The 24787-nt window shown below is 41.4% G+C and overlaps 1 protein-coding gene across 4 annotated transcripts in view; it reads right to left on the bottom strand.

Moving 5' to 3' along the window:
• Nucleotides 1-19990, bottom strand: part of MANBA (mannosidase beta) — a 114544-nt gene extending 94554 nt beyond the window's left edge. For 3 of the 4 annotated variants that reach the window (XM_058721778.1, XM_058721780.1, XM_058721779.1), the window contains exons 1-2: nucleotides 19742-19990; nucleotides 1682-1776 (exon numbers count right to left, since the gene is read on the bottom strand). In XM_058721778.1, coding sequence (XP_058577761.1) covers nucleotides 1682-1776; nucleotides 19742-19918 — 272 coding nt within the window. In that variant the 5' untranslated portion in view covers nucleotides 19919-19990. Of the gene's footprint in view, nucleotides 1-1681; nucleotides 1777-11036; nucleotides 11809-19741 lie in introns of those variants that run through there. The other variant, XM_058721781.1, reaches the window with a different exon arrangement.
• Between the last annotated feature and the right edge of the window lie 4797 nt (nucleotides 19991-24787).

The following is a 24787-nucleotide window of genomic DNA, read 5'->3' as shown; positions in this document are numbered from 1 at the left end:
TGTTTCTATATACAAGAGTGAAGAATAGGGGCGCCTGGGTGGCTCAGTCAGTTAAGCGGCCGACTTCAGCTCAGGTCATGATCTCACGGTCCGTGAGTTCGAGCCCCGCGTCAGGCTCTGTGCTGACAGCTCGGAGCCTGGAGCCTGTTTCAGATTCTGTGTCTCCCTCTCTCTGACCCTCCCCTGTTCATGCTCTGTCTCTCCCTGTCTCAAAAATAAATAAAACGTTAAAAAAAAATTTTTTTTTTAAAAAAAGAGTGAAGAATAAAAAGACAAAGCAAGAAATTTAGTTATGCAGCTTTGGCCTAACTGCAGGCACTTACTAACAAAGGCCTAGGCAAACATGGTAACTGGAAATGAGGAGAAAGGGGCTGAATCAAGAAAAATGAGGGACACCTGGGTGGCTCAGTCGGGTGAGCATCTGACTTTGATTTCAGCTCAGGTCATGATTCCAGCCAGGGTTGTGGGATCGAGTCCCAAGTCAGGGTCTATGCTGAGCATGGATCCTGCTTAAAATTCTCTCTCTGTGCCTCTCCCCTGCTCACTCTTTCTCTCTCTAAAATAAAATTTTTTTTAAAAGATGGGGTCCCTGGGTAGCTCAGTCAGTTAAGCGTCTGACTCTTGGTTTCGGCTCAGGTCATGATCTCAGGGTGTCATGGGTTTAAGTCCCACAGCAGGCTCTGTGTTGCAGTGCAGAGCCTGCTTGGGGCTCTCTCTCTTTCTCTCTCTCTCTCTCTCTCTCTCTGTGCGCCTGCCCTGCTCACACTGTCTCTGTCTCTCTCAAAATAAATAAATAAACTTAAAGAGAGAAATGATAGGCAGAAATTAACAGAACGCAGAAGAAGATTGAATACAGAGATGCAGAAAAGATATTATAAGCCAAAACACCTCAGGCATAGAGGATCAGAAAAGGGTTGTTACATTAAGAGAAGCAATGAGACTGTTAGAATATAAAGGAAGCTTTAAGTGGGACAGTCAATTGCTTACATTTTGGAAATGCTGAATTCAAATGAAAGAGGACCCTTAACAGAGATATTTTAAGTATTATCTGCAAACGCGAACATGGAGCACAGCAATGTTGATGTTGAGCACCATATTCTGGTTTTATTTCTCTTTTAGCAGGCTGTTAAATAATTACCCAAAAAAAGTCATACAAAAGGGACAGAGGATTTTTTTTTATTTAGCAATAATGGTGGTAGATATAACTGGGTTACATTCTGCTACGTGGAACATTACTGAAATTATACTGTTTTTCCTCGTGGCTTCACAACATAATATAAGGCCAATGCCACGGCCTTGATGGCTGGTTAACACCACATGGAATAAATGACGGATCTCTGATCCTACTTGACAAATTGTAAATATACACATTCTATTGATCATAGGGAGGGGAGGGTACACATAGAAGGAAATGCAAATAAGAGAACTGACTAGGTGTAGGTGACTCCATTAAAACCACTGAACAAGACATAATTTCATGACTAATGATCAGTGGCACCATTATATACAAATCAAAACATAAATTATATATTCACTTTTATAGGTCAAGGCTTTAGTCTGACAATTCTCTTACATGCAGCCTAAACAAACAAAAGATTATTCCAGAGACAGAAAGAAGGAAAGCTCAATAACAATAACTAAATAAATACAGATGTAGATATAGACACACACACATACATACCTAATGTTAAAGGGGATTTGAAATTTCTTGCTATAGGTCCAGTTATCCAAGGAGATCCATCTGTACTTAAGGTCATTAAATCTGTAGTAAGGATCCTGGTGATCAAAATCATGGCAGATGATCAAATATGCAAAAATAAATAAACATGAAATAAATTATTAACAATAACTATTTGCCACCTAAAAATTAATGAATCGTGGGCCTAGGAGTATGCATTTGCAGGCACATCTCATCCTCAAGGTTAAAAGCTCCATCCATTTAAGAGACCATTACCCTTCCAACAAAGTTAACAACATTCACATAACTAAAATATACCAAAAAATGTTTTTTAAAAATGCCAACAAAATGCCTCAATGAAAGTTCTTAGAGATAGAAATCATATAGTTTCATTATCAGTAAGAACATGTGTGGAGATTAAGACCGGCTGCCTTTGTTAAAACCAAACACAGAACCTCCGAGGTATTAGCAGAGAATGAAAGTCAGCAATTCCCGAGTGAGGCCCTCAGTCTCCCATAGCCCTGTCATCCTCGCCGTGCTCATTTCTGCCACTATCCCAGCTGGCCTCCAGGGGGAATGCTTCTCCTGTACTACCCAAACCTCAGCAAAATTCCCACTCCTTGGATTCACCTAGCATTTCCAAAGTTATTTTCCACTGAGCTTTACCAAGTGAGCACAAAAAGGATCTCCGCAGAGAATACGCAGGCAGCACAGACACTGTCACACTGACCAACTTCAGGTTGCCTATATTTTCCTAGACAAGGTCAGCAAACTACAACCCATGGGTCAAATGCAGCTCATTGCCTGATTTCGTCTGGCCAGGGAGCTAAGAATGGACATGTGTCAATAAATGAAGTTTCATTGGAGCACAACCATGCCCATTCCTTTACAAATCATATATGGCAGCTTTCATGCTATAATAGAGTTGAGGGGCACCTGGGTGGCTCAGTCGGTTGAGCGTCCAACTTTGGCTCAGGTCATGATCTCATGGTTCGTGAGTTCGAGCCCCACGTTGGGCTCTGTGCGGACAGCTCAGAGCCTGGAGCCTGCTTCGGATTCTGTCTCTCTCTCTCTCTCTCTCTGCCCCTCCCCTGCTCACGCTCTGCCTCTCTCTCTCTCTCAAAAACAAATAAACATTAAAAATAAATAAACATTTAAATTTTTTTTTAAATTGCCGAGTTGAGTAGGTGTGACTGAGGCCATTTGACCCATAAGGCCTAAAATAGTGTCCAGGCTTTTACTGAAAATGGTTGCCAATTTCTCTGCCCTAGGCGACTGGCCTGCCGGGTGTTCAGAGATACTGTTCTGGCTGAGCGTCCAGCCCCAGGTCCTTCCTTTTGTAATACTTAGGTCTTTCTTCTCCTACTCATTTTCCACCCTTTATCTCCCAGACGAGGAGGCAGAAAAGAAAGTGGTAAGTGAAGCTTTTCAGTCATCTTTCTGTGAACAACATCACAGCCACCTAGATGGAAACAGTGCGGTCTTCTCCAACTGGGACAGGGCCAAGTTGCACTGCAACTCCAGATAGAGAAAGAAAAGCCAATTTTGCCTAACTTCCACCAATGACCACGTTGGGTGAGCAATAGTCGGTTGGGCACTTGCTGGGAGCACAAATCTGTAAGACATACTATAAAACGGTGGGATGTATATCAAGATGGTGGGGTGTATATCAAGTCAGAAATTGCTCCTGACTGGAAGAAATGTTTTAATAAGCTACCAGGGGAGGGTGTAGTTGATGAGATTTAGTAACAACTGATATCGCCAAGCTGATTTTTAAGGACTGATTAACAGTGAGTTTTATCCTGCTAAATGGGCTGTGCCAGGCCCAGCCAACTTGCTTCCTTTTCTGTCTTCCCACACACACACACCACTCAGCCTCTCCAATGAATAAGCATGGAATAAATATTTAAGGACACAGGTTTGAAGAGGTACCTAATCATTAGCTTGTCCATGTGTCTCCACCCAGCCTTATTTATAACTCTACACTGTGGACTTAGTCCAATACAGTTAAAAATATCATGAGAAGGAAGGTGTGAAGGCGAATGTGGTTGCAACATGTCAGCCTGCTAAGCCTTGGAGCCGGCTGATGATCTGGTTTGCAGGGCACAATTCCCCTTCCTGTCTCCCAGCCCCTTGAAGGAAACTGCCTATTGAGTTCGAGAGGGCAAGCTGCTGAGATATATTTTTTCTAGACAAACAGAATTTAAATGTTTATTTTGTTTTTTGAGAGAGAGAGAGAGAGAATGAGCGCATGTGTGTGCAAGCAGGGTAAGAGCAGAAAGAGAGGGAGAAAGAGAATCACAAACAGTGTCTATGCTGACGACACAGGGCTCATCCCATAAACTGTGAGATCATGACCTGAGCCAAAAACAAGAGTCAGACGCTCAACCGACTGAGCCATCCAGGCACCCCTAGACAAACAGAATTTAGAGGTTAAAATTTTTCTTTTACTTGAAAGAAGCCAATCTGAAAAGGCTACATACTACATGATTCCAAATACATGGTGTTCTGGAGAAGGTAAAACTGTGGTGACAGTAAAAAGATCAGTGGTTGCCAGGGATTAAGGGAGAGAGGGGTGAATAGGCAGAGCACAGAGGATTTTGAAGGCAGTGAAACTTCTCTAAATGATACTATAATAGTGAATACATATCATTATACATTTGTCAAAATCCATAGAATATATAATACCAAGAGTGGATTCTAATGGAAACTATAGACTTTGGGTGATAATGATGTGTCAGTATAGATTCACTGATGATAACAAATGTACCACTCTGGTGGCGGGGGCAGGGGGGTGTTGATAATGGGAGGGCTGTGCATGTGGGGTGGGGGTGATATATGGGAGCCGTCTGTATTTTTCTTTCAATTTTGCTGTGAACCTAAAATTGCTCCAAAAAATAAAGTCTACTAACAAAAGTTCCTCTTACTAAGGGAAAATATTTTAACCTCCCTAAAATAAAGGTTGCAGAAGCTTATATTATCTTTCTAATCATTATTCCAAATGCTAAGCAACCAACTTAATTTGATTCTAGAATGGTTTGACTCCCTTCGTTCATAAGCTCCTCGATGGTAGCTGTTCTTCTGGTCCTTTCGCTTAATTTGCCGTACTTGAACTCATTGCCATGTCTTCTGAACAAGGGACGCTTTTTGTGGGAGGGCTCAACTTCAACTCTGACGAGCAGACTCTGGAAGACCACTTCAGTAGGTTTGGTCCTATTTCTTTTTTTTTTTTTTTTTTTTTTTTAATTTTTTTTTCAACGTTTTTTATTTATTTTTGGGACAGAGAGAGACAGAGCATGAATGGGGGAGGGGCAGAGAGAGAGGGAGACACAGAATCGGAAACAGGCTCCAGGCTCCGAGCCATCAGCCCAGAGCCTGACGCGGGGCTCGAACTCACGGACCGCGAGATCGTGACCTGGCTGAAGTCGGACGCTTAACCGACTGCGCCACCCAGGCGCCCCGGTTTGGTCCTATTTCTGAGGGGGTCATTGTCAAGGGCCGTGAGATTCAGCGATTCTGGGGTTTTGGTTTTACCACCTTCACCAGTCCAGAGCATGCCTCAGATGCCATGGGAGCCATGAATGGAGAGTCTCTGGATGGTCGCCAGATCTGTGTGGATCACCTGGGCAAGTTAGCTAGGGGAACTGGAGGCGGTGCCTTTGGGGCCCACGGGCGTGGTTGCAGCTACTCTAGAGGTGGTAGGGACCAGAGCTATGGGAGTGGCAGATATGACAGCGGCCTGGAGGATATGGATATGGATGTGGAAGGCCCAGAGACTGGTGGTAGAAGCCGGGTGGTTATGACCGCTACTCAGGAGGAAACGACAGAGACAATTTTGACCTCCAAGTTCAGGCATGTGCACCTAATGTGGTAGCGACACAAGGAATAAAACTTCTGATCCAGGATCATCCTTCCAAATGGCTGTACTTATAAAGATTTTTAGAGCTGCACTGAAACATCTGTGTTAGTGCATCAACTTCTATTTTTAAACTGAGCTCCCAAGGTAGCTTGTTAAAGACCTTTTAGAAAGCTTCATGTGTTTTTTAAAAATCTTCTCCCACTTAAAGACAAATCCTAGGACATTTATTAAGTTTGGGTATTTTCCTTTTACCACGTTTTTAGTTTGGGCTCTCAGGATTACTGATTCTGGTAAAAAAAAAAAAAAAGTTTGGCCAGAGTGCTTTTAAAAAAAAATAATAGGGGCGCCTGGGTGGCTCAGTCGGTTGGGCGACCGACTTCGGCTCAGGTCACGATCTCGAGGTCCCTGAGTTCGAGCCCCGTGTCGGGCTCTGGGCTGATGGCTCGGAGCCTGGAGCCTGCTTCCGATTCTGTGTCTCCCTGTCTCTCTGCCCCTCCCCCGTTCATGCTCTGTCTCTCTCTGTCTCAAAAATAAATAAAACCTTAAAAAAAAATTAAAAAAATAATAATAATAATAATGTACACTTAGAGACATTTTAAGAGCCTGTACATAATGTTTATCATGACCAGGAAGCAATTTCCAAATGCAACTACAAGAAATCAAGAACATGATTAGAGGTGTTTTTTAATTCAAGGTCATCACCTTAACTACATAAAACTTTCTTTAAAAAATGACATTTGTGAATGTCACTTTTTTTTTAATACTGGAAGAAAAAAAATACTCTGTTGTGTCTTATCCAGCATTCAGGATATCCTTCACAGAACTTATTAAAAAGTTGAAACCTGGGGGTGCCTGGGTGGCTCAGTCAGTTAAGCGCCCAACTCTTGGTTTCGGCTTAGGTCATGATCTCACGGTTCGTTAGTTCTAGCCCCACATGGGGCTTCTCGCTGACAGAGCAGAGCCTGCTCTCTCTCTTTCCCTCTCTCTCTCTGCCCACCACCCCCCCCCCCCCCGCTCATGCTCACTCTCTTTCTTTCTCTCTCATTATAAATAAATAAATAAATAAATAAATAAATAAATAAATAAACTTTAAAAAGTTGAAACCTGAAAACAAACAAAAATTAAATAAAATAAAGCTAACAGCAGTTCAGTGTTACACCTGATGACTAAGAAACCACGTAAGTCACTGAGTTGTTACGCAAACCCACGAACCCTAAAAAACAACAGAAGTATCATTTGTTAACCGAGATAGCCACTCACATGCTTTTGTCTTCATAACCAACACATGCAGTACATTTATAGAGAAAGAAACGAAAGTTCCAAAAGATTCCACTCCTGAGGTCCCCCAACTAAGCAGTACATCCAGGAACTAAATCAAGGCAGTCTAACATTTTTTCAACTATTCTACAATGCCTCATGCCAAATACATGTACACTTTTATACCAGATGATCACAGCAACAATAGCTGATAGCTACCCTATTGCCCATGACCCAATGGGGCAGGTATTATCTTCATTCCCCTTTACTGACAAAGAGTCCAAAGCTCAAAGTCAAATGGCTATGAAGTGGTGCAGCACTGATTCAGACCCAAGACATCTGGCTCCAGAGTCCACACTCTCAATCATTCCCTAATACTGCCATTAATGTCACAAACGTCATCAACAGTTACAAAGTCAGTGCTACTACCAAGTGGGAACCAGGGGATAAACATGCTATGTAGGGCTGGTTATTTATCATTTTCATTTACCATACCTGCTGTACATCAACAGACTATGTGGCCCCACGCCATGCAAACAACATTATCAGTCCCATTTTCTCTGTAAGCTTCTGAACTTCATCTATTACATCCATTTAGAGATACATAAATTCCTTAACCAGGTATAGCATTTCCACTCCCCAGTTCTGCTTCAATCCAATGCCTGATTCCATCCCAGACATAATTACTTCAAATGGAGTTAAATACAGAAAAGGAAGTCTTCGCAACTGTTTCACACACAGATATATTCTTGGACACTTAGGCAAAAAAAATAAATAAAGTTTAAGAAAACATTCATTTAAAAATAAGCAAAAGTAACCAATATATTAAGATACACAGATATTTGGAAGTGCCTGGGTGGTTCAGTCGGCTAAGCATCTGACTCTTGGTTTCAGCTCAGGTCATGATCTCACAGTTTCGTGAGTTTGAGCCCCACGTTGGGCTCTGCATTGTCAGTGCGGAGCCTGCTTGGGATTCTCTCTCTCTCCCTCTCTCTGCCCCTCCCCCACTCGTGCTGTCTCTCTCTCAAAATAAATAAACTTTTAAAAAAGATACACAGATATATAAAACCTTAATTTGTAAAAAGCAAGAAAGTGATAACTCAGAATAGCGGTTACCTTAGGGGGAGGCAAGTGATAGGATTGGGAGAGGCAAGGTAACTGCAATAGTGTTGGCAATGTGCAGGTTCATAAACTGGATGGCAGGTGCATGGGTCTTCATTTAATCATAGGCTTTAAAAGTCACAAATGCACATGTGCATAAAACTTTCCATGTACTAGATACCATATAATAAAAAGAAAAAGAAGACAGACTTTCATAGGAAGCTGATCTACCCTAACCCACATAGGGATATTGATGTGTTCCATTCAGAAGAAGCTGCACTCTCCAAACTTGTTTATTCATTGTCAAAATGAGCTCAGCTATGATTCTTACTTCAGCAGCTTCATATATACAAGAGATCCCAAATCCATAAGTCAAAACATGTTTTTAAGTTGATTTATTTTGAGAGCAAGAAAGTACACATGCGAGCAAGGAGAAGGGCAGAGAGAGAGAGGAGAGACTTCCAAGCAGGCTCCGCGTGCTATCAGCATAAAGCCCAACGTGGGGCTCCAACTCACGACCCTGGGATCATGACCTGAGCTGAAATCAAGAGTCGGACGCTTAACCGACTGAGCCATCTAAGCACCCTCATAAGTCAAAACATTTTGATTGGCCTTAATGTTATTTTTGCTTAAAATCCTTAAACTAGTAAATACTGCTTCACAACTAACACAGCTCTAGGTAAAAAGGGGTTGTGAGTTAAGGAAACTCCTTATTTCCTGACCAAAGAGGATTAAAAGGGGAATTTAAAAGGAGAAACAAAATGATTTGCTTAGCCCACTCCACAGTGCAGGGTAGCACTCATGAAAGATTAGCATAAATGCCTGGAGAGAGATTCTTGACTGACATGAGGGTCAGAGGAGTTGGAAATCACACTTGCTCAGGAGCAAGGGTGGGCAGTTGAACAGCTGCGCAACCATAGTTCTTGCCTCTGAGACGAAGCTAGGGGTGTGGATGGAGCTGACAGGTAAGAGCAGCAGTGGGGAGCAATCTTGTTCACATGAGTTCAAGCCCTAGCTTGGCCCTAATACCTGTGGGAGCTTGTGAAGCTCATACAACACCCCTATACTTCTGTTTTCTCAGTTCTAGAACAGAGATAATAATAGTACCTCCCAGGATCAGGATGAACATTGCAAGAGGAAACATGTGGAAGGTGCTCAGAACCATTCATTACTCATTGCAAACATTCAACAAATGATAGCTGTCATTACTGTTACACGTACGGATCTGAAATGACTTCTATGAGATGTCAAGTGAAAGAAAAAACAACATACATAGAATGCTATCATTTATGAAGGGAAATACAGATAACTCTATATGTATATAGACATATATCATAAGATACATGAATATACACAAGAATCTGGTTAACTGTAGTTGTTTCTGTAGAAGGGAACTAGAAAACTAGGAGACAGGGACGGAAGGATACTTGCTTTGATTATGTTTCCCACTTGTAATTTTTTTTCTTTTTTTTTTTTTTTTGAGAAAGAGATCATGCACACAAGCAGGGGAGGGGGAAGAGGGGGAGAAAGAGAGAGAGAGAGAGAGAGAGAGAGAGAGAGAGAGAGAGAGAGAGAGAGAGAGAGAGACTGAATCTAATGCAGGCTCCATGCCCAGCCCAGAGCCTGATCCCAGGCTTGATTTCATGACCATGAGATCATGACCTGAGCTGAAATCAAGAGTCAGACTCTTAACCGACTTAGCCACCCAGGTGCCCCCTACCTTCAAATTTTTTTTTATCATTACAGTTAACCCTCAGGGGTACAGTTAACAATAAGTGCCCCTAAACCCTGCATGGTCAAAAATCTGATTAACTTTTGGCTCCCCAAAAACTTAACTACTAATAGCCTACTATTGACCAGAAACTTTACCAATAACATAATTAACATATTGTGTATGTTATGTGGATTATATACTGTATTCTTACAATAAACTACGCTAGAGAAAAGAAAATGTTGTTAAGAAAATCATAAGGAAAACACATTTATAGTATTGTGCTGTATTTACTGAAAAAAATTCATGTGTAAATTTAAACCCACGTTGTTCAAGGATCAATTGTATTTCCTTTATCTGTTTCTAAAATCAGTTGACCTCTTTTTTAAAAAGAAAACAATAAGCGAGGTTGATAACAGTACAAATGACTTGGCCAGAATGGTTATAAGATGTTGTTGTAGGCTGGACCTACAAGTTGCACAAGTTGCAACATATGTGAGAAGAAACAAAAATGGCACCAAAATTCCAGGCTTCATTTACTGAGAAAATGTTGGTGCTCTTACCAGAAATAGGTAGAGGCGGCTGGGTGGCTTAGTTGGTTAAGCATCTGACTTCAGCCTAGGTCATGATCTCATGGTTTGTGGGTTCGAGCCCCACATTGGACTCTGTGCTGACAGCTCAGAGTCTGCAACCTGTTTCAAATTCTCTCTCTCTCTCTCTCTCTCTCTCTCTCTCTCTCTCCCTCCCTCTCTCTCTCTCTGCCCTTTCCCCACTTGTGCTCTCCCACTCTCTCTCTGTCTCAAAAATAAATAAGTAAACATAAAAAAAAGGAAATAGATGGGGCGCCTGGGTGGCTCAGTCGGTTGAGCGGCCGACTTCGGCTCAGGTCACGATCTCGCGGTCCGTGAGTTCGAGCCCCGCGTCGGGCTCTGGGCTGATGGCTCAGAGCCTGGAGCCTGCTTCCCATTCTGTATCTCCCTCTCTCTCCGCCCCTCCCCCGTTCATGCTCTGTCTCTGTCTCAAAAATAAATAGAAAAAAAAAAAAAGGAAATAGATAAAAGAAGAAAAACTAAGGATTGGGAGAGTTGAGAGAAGAGGTATCTGCATATATCGAGTTTCAATACTCCATGAAGACATTCAGGTAGAAGAGTGGAGCCAAATCTCCAGACACAAATCAGGAGGACAGAGTTAGAGATGAAGGCACTGGACCAGTTGTGGCACAGAGGTAATGGCTGAAACTCAGAGACTTCTGAGACACAGAGAATAAGGAAGTGATGTGTGGACTGACCCTCAGGAATTATTGCATTTATCAAGAACTTCGGGCAAATGGGATGCTTCTAGTGATATATTTTGAACAGTAGTATGCTGTGCTCATCACTGTGTTTACTGGACATCTTTAAATTAAAACAGTAATTATTCTCTTTGCTTACTATTTATTCTTGCCAACAGGCAGCGTGGGCCATGAAAAGATGCGGGTTGAATCCTTGTCCCACCATTTATTACATGCATGCTCTTAGGCCATAACTTGTGTGACCCTCAGTCAGTATAAGTAATGATACCTTCTCTACAGGGTTGCGGTGGGAATTATGTGAACAGGTGCACCTGAAAGGGTCAAAGAGAGTGCATTGCACATGGAAAATATTAAATAATTATTACATGCAGATGAATTTCACAGTCTAGGTTGACTATATATACCTATGGGTGATGAAGACCAGCCAGCCTAAAGATTGAACTCTCAGATGATGCTTTGATTCCCAGTGTTGGGCCATGAGAAGCAAATCCTCCTATGCCCTAAATACACTTGACAAGGCATCAAACGAGGAAGCATGTGTCCAGGTTTAAGGATCAGGATTTTCTTTTTTTTTTTTTTTTTTAAGTTTATTTGAGATAGAGAGCATGAGCAGGGGAAAAGCAGAGAGAGAAGGAGAGAGAGGATCCCAAGCAGGCTCTGCTCTGTGCTGTCAGTGCAGAGCTGGACGCAGGGCTTGAACCTACAAATTGTGAGACAAGAGTGGGGTGTTCAACTGAGCCACCCAGGCACCCCAAGAATCAGGATTTTCTAAAGCTATCTTTAAAAAAAAAGGCTTGGGGCACCTGGGTGGCTCAGTCAGTTAAGCATCTGACTTCGAGCCCACATCAGGCTCTGTGCTGACAGCTCAGAGCCTGGAACCTGCTTGGGATTCTGTGTTTCCCTCTCTTGCTCTCTGCCCCTCCCCCACTGTGCTCTCTTTATCTCTCAGAAATAATAAATGAATAAACTTTAAAAAAAAGGCTTAGGGGCGCCTGGGTGGCGCAGTCGGTTAAGCGTCCGACTTCAGCCAGGTCACGATCTCGCGGTCCGTGAGTTCGAGCCCCGGGTCGGGCTCTGGGCCGATGGCTCGGAGCCTGGAGCCTGTTTCCGATTCTGTGTCTCCCTCTCTCTCTGCCCCTCCCCTGTTCATGCTCTGTCTCTCTCTGTCCCAAAAATAAATAAAAAACGTTGAAAAAAAAAAAAAAAAAAAAAAAAAAGGCTTAAAGGGGCGCCTGGGTGGCTCAGTCGGTTGGGCGTTCGACTTCAGCCAGGTCACGATCTCGCGGTCCGTGAGTTCGAGCCCCGCGTCAGGCTCTGGGCTGATGGCTCGGAGCCTGGAGCCTGTTTCCGATTCTGTGTCTCCCTCTCTCTCTGCCCCTCCCCCGTTCATGCTCTGTCTCTCTCTGTCCCAAAAATAAATTTAAAAAAAACGAAAAAAAAAAAAGGCTTAAAAAATAAAAGAAAAAAGGCTTAAAAACCTTGTGATTTTCTCTTCCTCAAAACTGAATGACTATTTCTGCTCAAATTTAAACTTCAAATGCAGAGTCCTTAGCTAATTTATCTCCTCAATGCCACACATTGTTTAAGCAGTCGAACTTCTAGAAACCCTATAGATCTTTAAATGATTCCTTTCTAAAAGATTTTGAAATCACTTCACATAAAATGGTCCAATAAAACCAAGTATCCCATTTTTAAATCTTTTGTAGAAGGTGAGTACGGCAACCAGAAAAAGTACCTCTTCTTTAATTATGTTTGGCCATTTTGGACCATCATTGTGACACTCCTTCTCTGAAACCCAACAAAAATATTAAAATGGTGATAATGGTATTATAGTTAGAGACCCACAGTGAAATGTTTGAGAATGAAATGATGTGATATCTGGGACTGCTTCAAGTAAGGGGTAGTATAATGACTGGACAAAGAAACAAAATGGACTGTGCTGAAACCAGGTGATGGATAAATGGGGGTTCATTGAGTTACTTTTTTTTTTTTACTTGTTTGTTTGAAATTCACCATAACAAAAAGCTTTAGAAGTATATTCACATGGCAATTTCCTCTTGGCTACTTTCAGAGTACAAGAATATACAAAATCTTCTTCTCTGACCATCTGTCCCAGTTACATTATGAAGGATAGAAGGCAGTAATAAAATTTAGAGAAAAAGTTCTAAGCATTTGGTGTCTACCATTTTTTAGTACATGTAGATATTCATATATTTATAATATATTTTCTTCTATTTTTAAGTGTAGATTTAAGTGTAGAACACATCTTCAAAATGGAATCTATATAGTTATTAAAAATTATTCTAGATCTATATTTATAGACACTTGTGGATGGAGAAAGATGTTCACCATATATTTTAAATGAAGTACTTACAAAACTATTTCAGAAATTGATTTAATTTTTATATTATTGTATTTGTATATACTTAGAAAAATCTGGAAAGATACACATGAAAAATTTTACAGTGATTACTCCTGCTTTGTAGTATGCTTTTCATTATTTTTTCCTTGTTCTTTATATTTTATATTTTTGTGCATCAATTTTGTTGTTGTTATTCAATAAGCATTAAATATTTGGAGTGCCTGGGTGGCTCAGTAAGTTAAACATCTGACTTCGGCTCAGATCATGATTTTGCAGCTCATCAATTTGAGCCCTGCATCGGATTCTGTGCTGATAGCTCAGAGCCTGGATCCTGCTTCAGATTCTGTGTCTCCCTCTGTCTCTCTGCCCCACCTTGCTCATGCTCTATCTCTCCCTCTCTCTCTCAAAAATAAACATTTAAAAAAATTTTTTTAAGCATTAAATATTTATAATGCTTTAAAAAGTAATTTTAAAAGAGGGAATGAGAAAAGTATCAGTATATGAGAATTTCATACATGAAAAACTAATGTTTTATATCAATGAACAAAAGAGAAATTGTTAAATTATGGGATATAAAAAACTAATTAACCATTTGAAAAAAATTAAAATGGATCAATATTTTAAATATGAAAAGGAATTATAAAGTTACAAAAAAAGAAATATTTGTAAATATTTATTTAATTGAGAGAGAGGGAATTACTTTGAAAGCATAATATCAAACAAAGAAACAATCATAAAAGGAAAAAACCTTATAAGATTTCAATATATAAAACTTTAAAACATCTATGTGATAAAATACATCATTAATGAATGGGACATTTTTGAAAATATGTAACAAATAAAGAGGTCTAACAAATCTATATTTTAAAAGATTAATAGCTAATAGAAAAATAAAGAACATGAATAACCGCAAATCACCAATAAACATGATAAAAATTGTTCAACCTTACTACAAAGTAAATTGTTCTTGTCTTTTATTTTTTAAACATTTTTTAATGTTTATTTATTTTTGAGAGACAGAGAAACAGCGAGAGTGGGGAGAGGCAGAGAGCGAGACACAGAATCTGAAGCAGGCTCCAGGCTCCGAGCTGTCAGCACAGAGCGCAAAGCCGGGCTTAAACTCGCGAACTGTTGAGATCATGACCTGAGCCGAAGTTGGCCACCCAACTGACTGAGCCACCCAGGTGCCCCTGTTTCTGCTTTTTTAAATAATATCCAAATCTAGCACTTAAAATGAGCACTGGGATAAAATAATAATGGGAGCATAAAACTATTACAATTTTTATTGAAAAAAAACTGAGAAGTACATATTATAACACTAAAAATGTGCATACCCTTTGAATCAGCAATTTCACTTCTAAGAATTGTCTAAGAAAATAAGGATATACACTAACTAAAATTTAGCTAAAAGGATCTTCACCAAAGAATAGAAAAAAATAAGTAAGATAAGAATCCAACAGTAAGTGACTGATTATAAATGGTAGCAAACGTACACAATGAAATAAAAAAGCCGTTAAATATGGTTTGTTAGAAATATGTTTATTGTATGTAAAACTATCAAAAACACTATACAAAAAAGTTGTTAAACTGTGTATTTAAATAATTATCAAAAGTGCATACAGACAAATTCTGAATGGATATAGTACATTTAAAAATTTTAATAGTTATCTCTGAAAGCCAGGTTTCCAAGTTTTCTTCTTCTTACTACCTATATTTTCTAATTTTGGCACAGACTCTCTAATTTGAGAGTATCTTTTATTTAAAAAGGAAAAAAAAAAAAGCTTTTCAAACTTGCGCTACTGAGGAATTGAATAGGAAAGCTGAGACCTTTCCTAACAAGAGTCCCCTTATCTAAGCACTTATATCTTATCATCTGCCTCACAAGAATGTGACCTCCTACAAAATAGGAACTGAGTCTTACTCATTTCTTTTTTACTGTAATGCACACTTTAGTGTGTGGTATAATAGTAGGCTGAATGATGAATGATAACCTTTAGCAGGAAGCTCAAAAGACTCTCCAAGACACCTAAGATTTAGATTCTGTATAGGAAATACAGTCACCTATGAAACACCCATGCTGGCCACAGGAGCCTCTCAGTAAATATGAATTCCATTTAATCAACTGTTCAGACCGAAAAATCCTTAACTTTTCCTTGACTCCTCTTTCACACCTTATGCCCAATCCATCAACAAATCAAACTGAAGTAATCCTACTGGTTCTACATTTAAATGTGTTCTCATGGCACCTGGCTGGCTCAGAGAGCTAAGCATCTGACTCTTGATTTTGGCTCAGGGCATGATCTCACTATTTGTGGGTTCGAGCCCCACATCGGGCTCTGCGCTGACAGTGCAGAGCCTGCTTGGGATTTTCTCTCTCCCATTCTCTCTGGCCCTCCCCTATACTCTCTCTTTTAAAATAAATAAACTTACAAAAAATATATACATATATTCATATATATACGTACACACATATATATACATACACACACACACACACACACACACACACATACATATATATAAAATGTATTCTTACAATCCTCAAAAAACTAAAAACAGAACTACCCTATGACCCAGCAATTGCACTACTAGGCATTTATCCACGGGATACAGGCGTGCTGTTTCAAAGGGACACATGCACCCCCATGTTTATAACAGCACTATCAACAATAGCCAAAGTATGGAAAGAGCCCAAATGTCCATCGATGGATGAATGGGTAAAGAAGGTGTGGTATATATATACAATGGAGTATTTACTCGGCAATCAAAAGAATGAAATCTTGCCATTTGCAACTACGTGGATGGAACTAGACGGTATTATGCTAAGTGAAATTAGTCAGAGAAAGACAAAAATCATATGACTTCACTCATATGAGGACTTTAAGAGACAAAACAGATGAACATAAGGGAAGGGAAACAAAAATAATATAAAAACGGAGGGGGACAAAACAGAAGAGACTCATAAATATGGAGAACAAACTGAGGGTTACGGGAAGGGGTTGTGGGTGGGGGGGATGGGCTAAATGGGTAAGAGACACTAAGGAATCTACTCCTGAAATCACTGTTGCACTACATGCTAACTAATTTGGATGTAAATTTTAAAAAATAAAAAATAAAACAAGTTATGAAATGCAAAAAAAAAAAAAATATATCTACACTCATACAAGCCACATGTGTAAACAGATAAACTAAGATTCTACACCAAGAAAAAAAAAAGTGTTCTCCCAAGATTTCTCACCAGTTTGCTGCTGCCACCTTGGTCCAAGCAGGAAGTTATCTCCTGTCCATTCAAAAGTAATAGTCCTGTACTTAGTGTCCATGCTTTCATTCTGCAGCAGTCTTCACATAGCCAGAATGATTTTCTAATAGGCAGATCCATTTATGCAAGTCTAAGCTCAAAACTCCCAATAAAGTCCCATCATATGCAGAATAAAATCCAAGGTGTTTCCCATAGTTTATAAGCCCTGCATGGTCTGCCCTTGATGCCTTCTTTGAACACATTCCCTTTCTCTGGCTTACACTGGCCAGCTCACTAATCCTGGAACTTGTCAAGCATGCTTCCACCTCAAGGCCTCTCCCCTCTCCACTCTTTTTTCCCTCTTTGCTGAGAATGCACTTCTTCTTAAAACAGACCTTATCAAAAAGATCTCTGTTTAAAAGTCACTTTATCAAAATGGCCATCTTTAACCACTTTATTTTAATAGGAATCCTTCCCAACCAGCCTCCTACGCTCCCTTCCTTTAATCGGCTTTATTTCTCTTAGGTGCACCACGCGACATTATGTTACCTATTAATTTGCTTATTGTCTATCTCCTCCACTAGAATGTCTATTGGCACAGAGTTTGTTTCTTCACCACACAATTTCAAGCACTTTGAATAGTGCCTGCTATGTTGGAAGTACTAAATAAAGACTTATGAGATAATTAGGTAAATGAATAAGTAAGTGACTTTGGTAAGATATGTTTCAAGTTCTTGTGTAAACACAGTATGGGGGCCACTGCCTGCTCTAAACTATAGAATATTTCCTGAGGGCCAACACCAAAAAAGGATGGCAATGTTGTAATAAAGCAGGTGGAATAAAAGTAGCATATTATTCAGTAATAATACTGATGTTGCTGATGATTAGGCTTGGAGTTCTCCAATTCCCAAAAGCCTTCCCCATTTCTCATCCCACTACCATTTAAAACCCACATCCAGGGGCGCCTAGGTGGCTCAGTCAGTTGAGCATCCAACTTCAGCCCATGGTTCATGGGTTCGAGCCCCACATCAGACTCTGTGCTGACAGCTCAGAGCCTGGAGCTTGTTTCAGATTCCGTCTCCCTCTCTCTCTCTCTGCCCCTTACTCTGCTTGTGCTCTCTCTCTCTCTCTTAAAAATAAATAAACAGGGGCACCTGGGTGGCTCAGTCGGTTAAGTGTTCGACTTCTGCCTAGGTCATGATCTTGCCATTCCCAAGTTTGAGCCCTGTGTCGGGCTCTGTGCTGACAGCTCAGAGCCTGGAACCTGTTTCAGATTCTGTGTCTCCCTGTCTCTCTCTCTCTCTCTCTCTCTCTCTCTCTCTCTCTGCCCCTCCCCCACTCACACTCTCTCTTTCAAAAATAAAATAAACATTTTAAAAAACTTAATAAATAAATGAATATTTAAAATAAATAAATAAAACCCACATCCACCTTACTAAACTTAAAGTTCTACGAATTTGAAATATTTGGCAAACAATGTAAATTATTTTCAGGAGGAAAAGTCAGTTATTTCACGCTGTGAGCAACCTCCTTCTCATTAGCTGGTAACCAAACATTGTTTCTTAATATGTAGCCTCATAAAATGGAACAATCATCCTACTTGCTAAAACCAGTATTTCCCATTGCCTTAATTTTATCAGTGAAATGAGGCAAGGGGAGACCCTGCCAAACAGACACAGGAATTCTCAAGATATATGAGTGAAGCCTCAGAGTACCAACGTAGGCTGTGGTCTATGTCACAAGCAGTTTGTTAACTAAAAATAGTGGAAGTACCTAAATTTGAGAATTACTTGTTTTAAAAAATAAACTGGACTGTGGTCAGTGTCATTCATTTACAACATTCACTTCCTTTCTGATACTTATTTCTTGAAAAAAAGCTAATGTGTACCAGATCGTAAATTTTGCATAACCCCAGTTGACAATCGCGTCATTTAAGTATACTGTTAATGACACTCCTGAAAGTCAACCACAGTGCTTCAAAAACAATTTTTCAAAACACTGCGGTAAGAGTAGCACCGTTGAGAATCCAGGCTACGAAAGGGAGACAGGCCAGCCTGGGATAGATTTCTACTTCTGCCACCTAATTGTTGTGTGATCTTAGGTAAATCCTCTAACTTCTCTGGGCTCCATAACTCCATATCATCCATAAAATGCAAATAAGAAGATCTACTCTGTAGAGTTGTTATGGGAACTGGGACAATGCGTCAAGTACATCTTGTCCCAGGTAAACACAACTGAAAGATATTCATCAAGTACATCTTTTCCCAAGCAAGAACGATTTTAATTTTTTAAATGTTTTTATTTATTTTTGAGAGAGAGCGAGAGCAAGCAGAGGGAGGGGTGGAGAGAGAGGGGGACAGAGGATCTGAAGTGGGCTCTGTGCTGGGCTGGAACTCACCAACTATGAGATCATGATTTGAGCCCCCCAGGTGACCCTCTATCAGAGCAAGAACAATTAAAGAATGGGAAAGCCACATGCAGCTGACGGAACCATAAAAACAGCAGAGGGTGGAAAAGTTGTTTACACACAACAAACCTCTTGTCCTCAACAAGTGGTCTATAAATTGGAGCAACTATTAAGACACACTCACACACGCATCACATGCCCTAAGAAACATCTTTCTTCATATCCCAATCAGCCTTAAAAATTATTTAGCCTTTACACTGGCACTAGTAATCCAACCTTACACTTACTTGTACATCTCTCATTCTCCTCACCCAACATGCTGCATCATTCCCAAATCTGACTCCCTGAGGCCTACAAGCAAAAGAGAAAAACTGAGACATTACTCAATATAGTTAACAGTTGGCAAAACTATTGTCCCCTGAAGTGTCCACACAGTAAAACAGGAATCCCCGCCTTATGCTTTGTCAGTAACAGGACCTTTCTACACACTCTTCAGTGGAGAGCTATGGCAATAGGAAAACCGCCAGTAGAAATTCTGTTTGCCCTGTATGAACTTCCGCTTTCCAGAATCATCGACGTGCCTGACTGGCTCCGTCTTATTTCCACCAAGCCCATTTCCACCAAGCCCGGAAGCCAACGGTGCTCTCTGCCAACAGAGCCAACAGAAGGCAAACTGCTTCAGCATTTCCCTGCCACAGACCAGAAGAGGCAAAAGTAAAGTTAGATCTAAACCCGGGAACAAAGCCCAAGGATTGGGGGCTGCCAAGCGGTTCCTTGGCCCCTCTCACCACGAGGGGCACGCGGTGCTGGCTCTGGCGGGGCGGCCGCACGCAGTACCTGGATGAGGCCCCGCTGGAACAGGGCGCTGTGCACGCAACCGGGGACCCTCCCCGGCAGCTCCAGCGAGCCGTTCCCGCTGCGGATCCTCCAGCTTCCCCGCAAGCTGAGGCTGCGGGCTGCGGCAGTGGGCCCCGCCCCGCACAGGGCGAGCAGCAGAAGCAGGCGGAGGCGCATACCGCGAGCAGCAGCCGCGATCCCCAGACAGGAGGCCGCGGAAGCACGGGTCCCCTCGGAAGAGGCCGGGGCTCTGGCGCTCCCCCGCCCGGCCCCGCCCCCAGGTCAGCTGAGCTATGGGGACCCGCCCCGGCTCCCGCGGCAACGCGGGTGGGCGGAGAGCGCAGATCCCCGGCAGACCGGCAGAAGCCGGTCCTGGGCTGGTACCTCTACAGTCTGAGCACTGCTCCGCGCTTTTACCTGCCGCTCCGGTGTCTTAACGAGAGGCGAGAACTGTGCACGGTAATTGGGACACCCAGTTTCCTGGGCACAAAGTGGCGCGCAAAGCCTCGGAAAGCTCAAGAACACAGAGTAGGATGACAAGACACAGCTAGAGAGGCTCCTGACTGCTTCAGAGAACCGAAACCCTGAGACACTCACCACCTCATTCCCCCCAAACTTCCCCAGACCCTCATCCACGCTGCAGGTGTCTGCCTGGAGGTGGTAACGCTCACCTCCTGCACCTCCATAGGTTGGTCTCCGGGCGTACTCCCACCCTTCAAAGAGTAAACAATAACTAAAATTGCCTAATTCGTAGGGTCATTGTGAGCGCTGAGAAAATCCATGTACAGCGTGCAGCATAAAGCCTGGCCCAGAGATAGAACAGCACCTTCGTTAATGTTAGTGGACTACGACCCTGTGTTTTATAAAGCCTCACAGAGGCGGCCTCCTGAGGTTTCAGAAACCTGCACTAAATGTGCAGGCAAATGTAAAATTCTCTGCTGCTCACCAAGTGTGGGACTTGAACTGGAAAGTGTCCTGAACTAAAAAATGTGGACAGTGCACCTTGTTTTCAGGTTGTTATAAGCATAAAATGAGTTGACATGTATTCGAGGACTGTGGGAGAACTTAAAAACGTGGAACAAACACTTCATTTGAATACCAGAAGGAGAGGAGCCATAATGAAGGTAACAGTGAAGCCTTTAATCACTTACTGTGATGGTATAAACAAAAGGCTAAAAGAGACCAGATGTCAACTCCCCCCTGCTTCGTTTCCCCCATAAAATGACATGCCAGTTGAGGGTCAGGTGGATCAGCAGAGATGTGGGGTTGTCTCACTGTTGAGGGAACCCTGAACAAAAGGCTCTAGCTGCTGTATGGACCCTGTAGATGATGGGGTGGAGGAAGGGTTGGGAATAGGAAGTTACTGGGTACTGAGCCTGAGTAGGAATAAATGTGTTCAAGGTTTCCCACTTGTCCTGCCCAATAAGGAAGGAGATAGGAGCAGAGTCACCTGAACAAGATCTCTGCCCAAGGCCTCAGATAAAGAGACCTAGGAATGACTAGGAATGACGTTACTGGAGCTAGGAATGTAAATATGTGAAGAGCATGAAGAGCCAGAGGGACATCAGTCCTTCACTGCAACTTCTTTTAGAGATTGTAATACTTTGGCTGTATACCAAGCATGGGATGAAGGGATGGCTTTTTCCCACAACACCTGTCAGGTAAAGCCTTTGTAATTGCCTATAGTCAGACCTGAAAAATTACACTTACGTCATGTGATCCAACAGATCTTCTAGTGCTAGAGATTTATCCATGGAGGTTATATAGAGTTTGGGGCAAACTCCAATAGAAGAGTCACAGTACAGATCCTTATATCCTAAAACAAAGCTATGCAATTCACCATAAAGAACTACTCTGAAAAATAGGTCCTAGTATGCTACTAGGTCTTAACAAAGACCAAACACCTGACTGTGGTACATTAAAGGACTATGAAGCCTCAACTGAGGATTATCAAATCAACCAAGTCATAGAACTGGGCAGGGGCACCAATGTCCCATTGTATGTAGGAAGTGATATATTCAAACTTGAGCAAAGCCCAGAGGACTCAAGTAAACTACAATAGCCTTCTACATCATGAATCAGTGCTGCACTGATGACCTCATGGGGAGTCCCTTATGATCAACTGACAGAGGCCTGATTCACATGTAGGCTGGTGCAATATATATTGGAAATAGCCATAAAAGGTTAGCTGCCACATTACAGCCCCATTCCGGAATGGCCCTGAATGACATTTAGTAAAAGAAAATCTCAGCACACAGAGTTAGGAGACTTATGTTGGATTTTTCACCTCATGTGAAAGGAGAGGTAGCCTGAGATACAGTTATATATTGACAGCTGCGTAGAGTCAAGTCTTGCTTAAAACAGCCTTAAAAGAAATGAAGATGGAAGATGGGGGATATGGAGGTCTGAGTAGATAATATGTGGATGGACCCTGTAGGAGTGGACACAACATATGCAGTTTTGTTGTGTCTCACGTGAAGGCTCACAAGAGAACATGTACCACAGAGGAGGGTCTTGACAATCAAGTATATAGAAAGACTGGTCCTTTCTATATACTTGATCCACTCTGGTGGATTTTAGCCAGCCTGTCTGTGCACCACTCCAGTATTTGGCATTGAGCACATGAGGAAAGTGTCCACAGTAGCAAAGATGAAAGGCATGCACGTACCCAGCAACATGGGATTTCTTTCACCAAGGGCGATCTTACTGAGCTCTAGACAGTAAACTAGAGTAAACTATATGAATAGGTGGTCTAGCCTTCTACATCCTTTATCAATGCTCTTTGCTGAGCTCTGGACAATGGTACTGGCCAGCCACCTGTTGGCAGATTGATTACACTGGACCCCTTCCTCCTTGGTGGGGCCATCAAATTGATTTACTGAAATTAATACATATTCTGAAAATGTTCTGCCTTCCTTGACTGCAGTGTATCCACTAGCACCATCCTAGAGTTATAGAATTCATTCTCTTGAAATGGTATCCCTACAGCATTGTCTTAAACAATAGACCCACTCAAAAAATAATAATTAAATAAAATAAAATAAAATTTAAAAGGAAAATAGATCCACTCGATGTCAAAGGAAATGTGAAGATGAGCTCATGAACTTGAGAATCACTGGTTTTACCGAGTACCCAATCACCCAAGAGCAGCCAACCTAAAACAAAACAAACAATAACAATAATAACAAAACAGTGCAATGGCCGGTGGAAGTCTCAGCTTAGGTATCAGCTGGAGGGCAGCACCTAATGGGGTTGGACCCCTTCCTTTAGAATGCAGTATATGCACTAAACTCTGGCCAATATAAAGTGGTGTGTGCCCCAGAACTAGAGTATACAGGTATAGGAACCAGATGTAGAAATAGCTGTTGCCTCTCTTGTCATCATTATCAGTGACTCACTAATGGAATTTGTGTTTCTTATCCCTGAAACTGTTGACTCTGTTAGGTCAGAAGTCTTGGTTCCAGATGTAGGGAATATACAGGGTTCCACCCAATTGGAAGTTGTGACTAGTATTTTGGAGTCATTTTGGGTTCCTTACTCTATTGGACAAACAGGTAAAAAATGGAGCTAATGTACTGGCTGGGGTAATGAATTCTGATTACCAGGTGAAGCTAGAGTTGCTACAACCTAATGAAGGCAGGGAGGATTATGTTTGGAACCTTGAGTAGTCAGTGGAATATCTTCTACCAGTTCCATGCCCAATATTAATTATCAATGGGAAATTACAGTAACCATAATCGAACAGAACCAAAACAGCCTAGCATGGCAACCCACATGGGCCTTGCAGCCCCAGGACTGAGGCCAAATCCAATCAGTCCCATGGTTATTCTGGCTCCTATCATCACTTTAAATCTCAGATGAGACATCATGCCACAGAACCTAGCATCAGACTTTCCCAGCATCTGCCCAAAGGTACTTTCCCACTGTCTCTGACTCACTTCCTTTTTCCTACACTCTCACTATTCTGGGATTGTACCTCCCTGCAAAACATTAAAAGTTAAGCTTTGCCTCCATCTCTGTTTGCTAGGGAACTCCAACAAGGACAATATTCTCTCCCAATTTCTATTCATTAGATTACTCAATCATTCTAGGGGGTCCAATGAAAATTAGACATCCAGAGCTATTCAATAGAAATATAATGTACAACTCATAAGTAATTTTACAATGTCTGTAATCACATTTCTTCTTCTTTTTTTTTTTGATGAATTTTTATTTTTAAGTAATCTCTACATCCAAACGTGGGGCTCGAATTTATAACCCTGAGATCAAGACTTGCACGTTCTGCCAACTGAGCCAGCCAGGTGCCCCTAATATAAGGTTTTAAAATCTTTTGTGCATTTTATAATTACAGCACATCTCAATTTGAATGCTGACTTTTCATCTGTATTCAATTTCCTATGTTTTACCCTAAAAAAAATTCACATACCAAATTTGTTCTGAAATATTGGGGGATGATTCTCCATGGATCTCACATTTCTGAACATCTTATGAGCAATGGCACTAGATACTTTTGTTTCTGGACTATCTTGGAAAGGATATTTGTATTTCAAACACCCTTGGAAGAAGGATGTCCATGTCTTAGCTCAGGTAGTCAGGCAGAGAGCAAATTCTCCCTTCCTCTGCCTTTTTGTTCTATTTAGGCCCCCAGTGGAATAGATGCCTTTTCGTTCTATTTAGGCCCCCAGTGGAATAGATGATGCTGATTGAAATCCAGGAGGACAATCTGATTTACTTAGCCTACCGATTCAAATGCTAATCTCTTCTGGAAACATCCTCACAGACATACCCAGAAAAAATGTTTAATCAGTTATGTGGGCATCCTGTGGCCTGGTCAAGGTGATGCATAAAATTAACCATCACAGTTCAGTGAGTTGGGCAAATGTATATACTTGTATAATCACTACCCCCATTAAGATATAGGACATTTAATCCTGGAAAGTTTCTTTGTGCTTCTTTCTAATCAAATGCTCCCCATCCCAGGTAGCCACTTTTCTGATTTCTATCACCATAGTTTAATTTTGTCTCTCTTTGAATGTCTTGCAAATG

The sequence above is a fragment of the Neofelis nebulosa genome, chromosome 3 (assembly GCF_028018385.1).
Source record: "Neofelis nebulosa isolate mNeoNeb1 chromosome 3, mNeoNeb1.pri, whole genome shotgun sequence".
Taxonomy (NCBI): domain Eukaryota; kingdom Metazoa; phylum Chordata; class Mammalia; order Carnivora; family Felidae; genus Neofelis; species Neofelis nebulosa.
The sequence above is the reverse complement of the archived record's forward strand: the minus strand, read 5'-3'. Positions and strand labels throughout refer to the sequence as shown.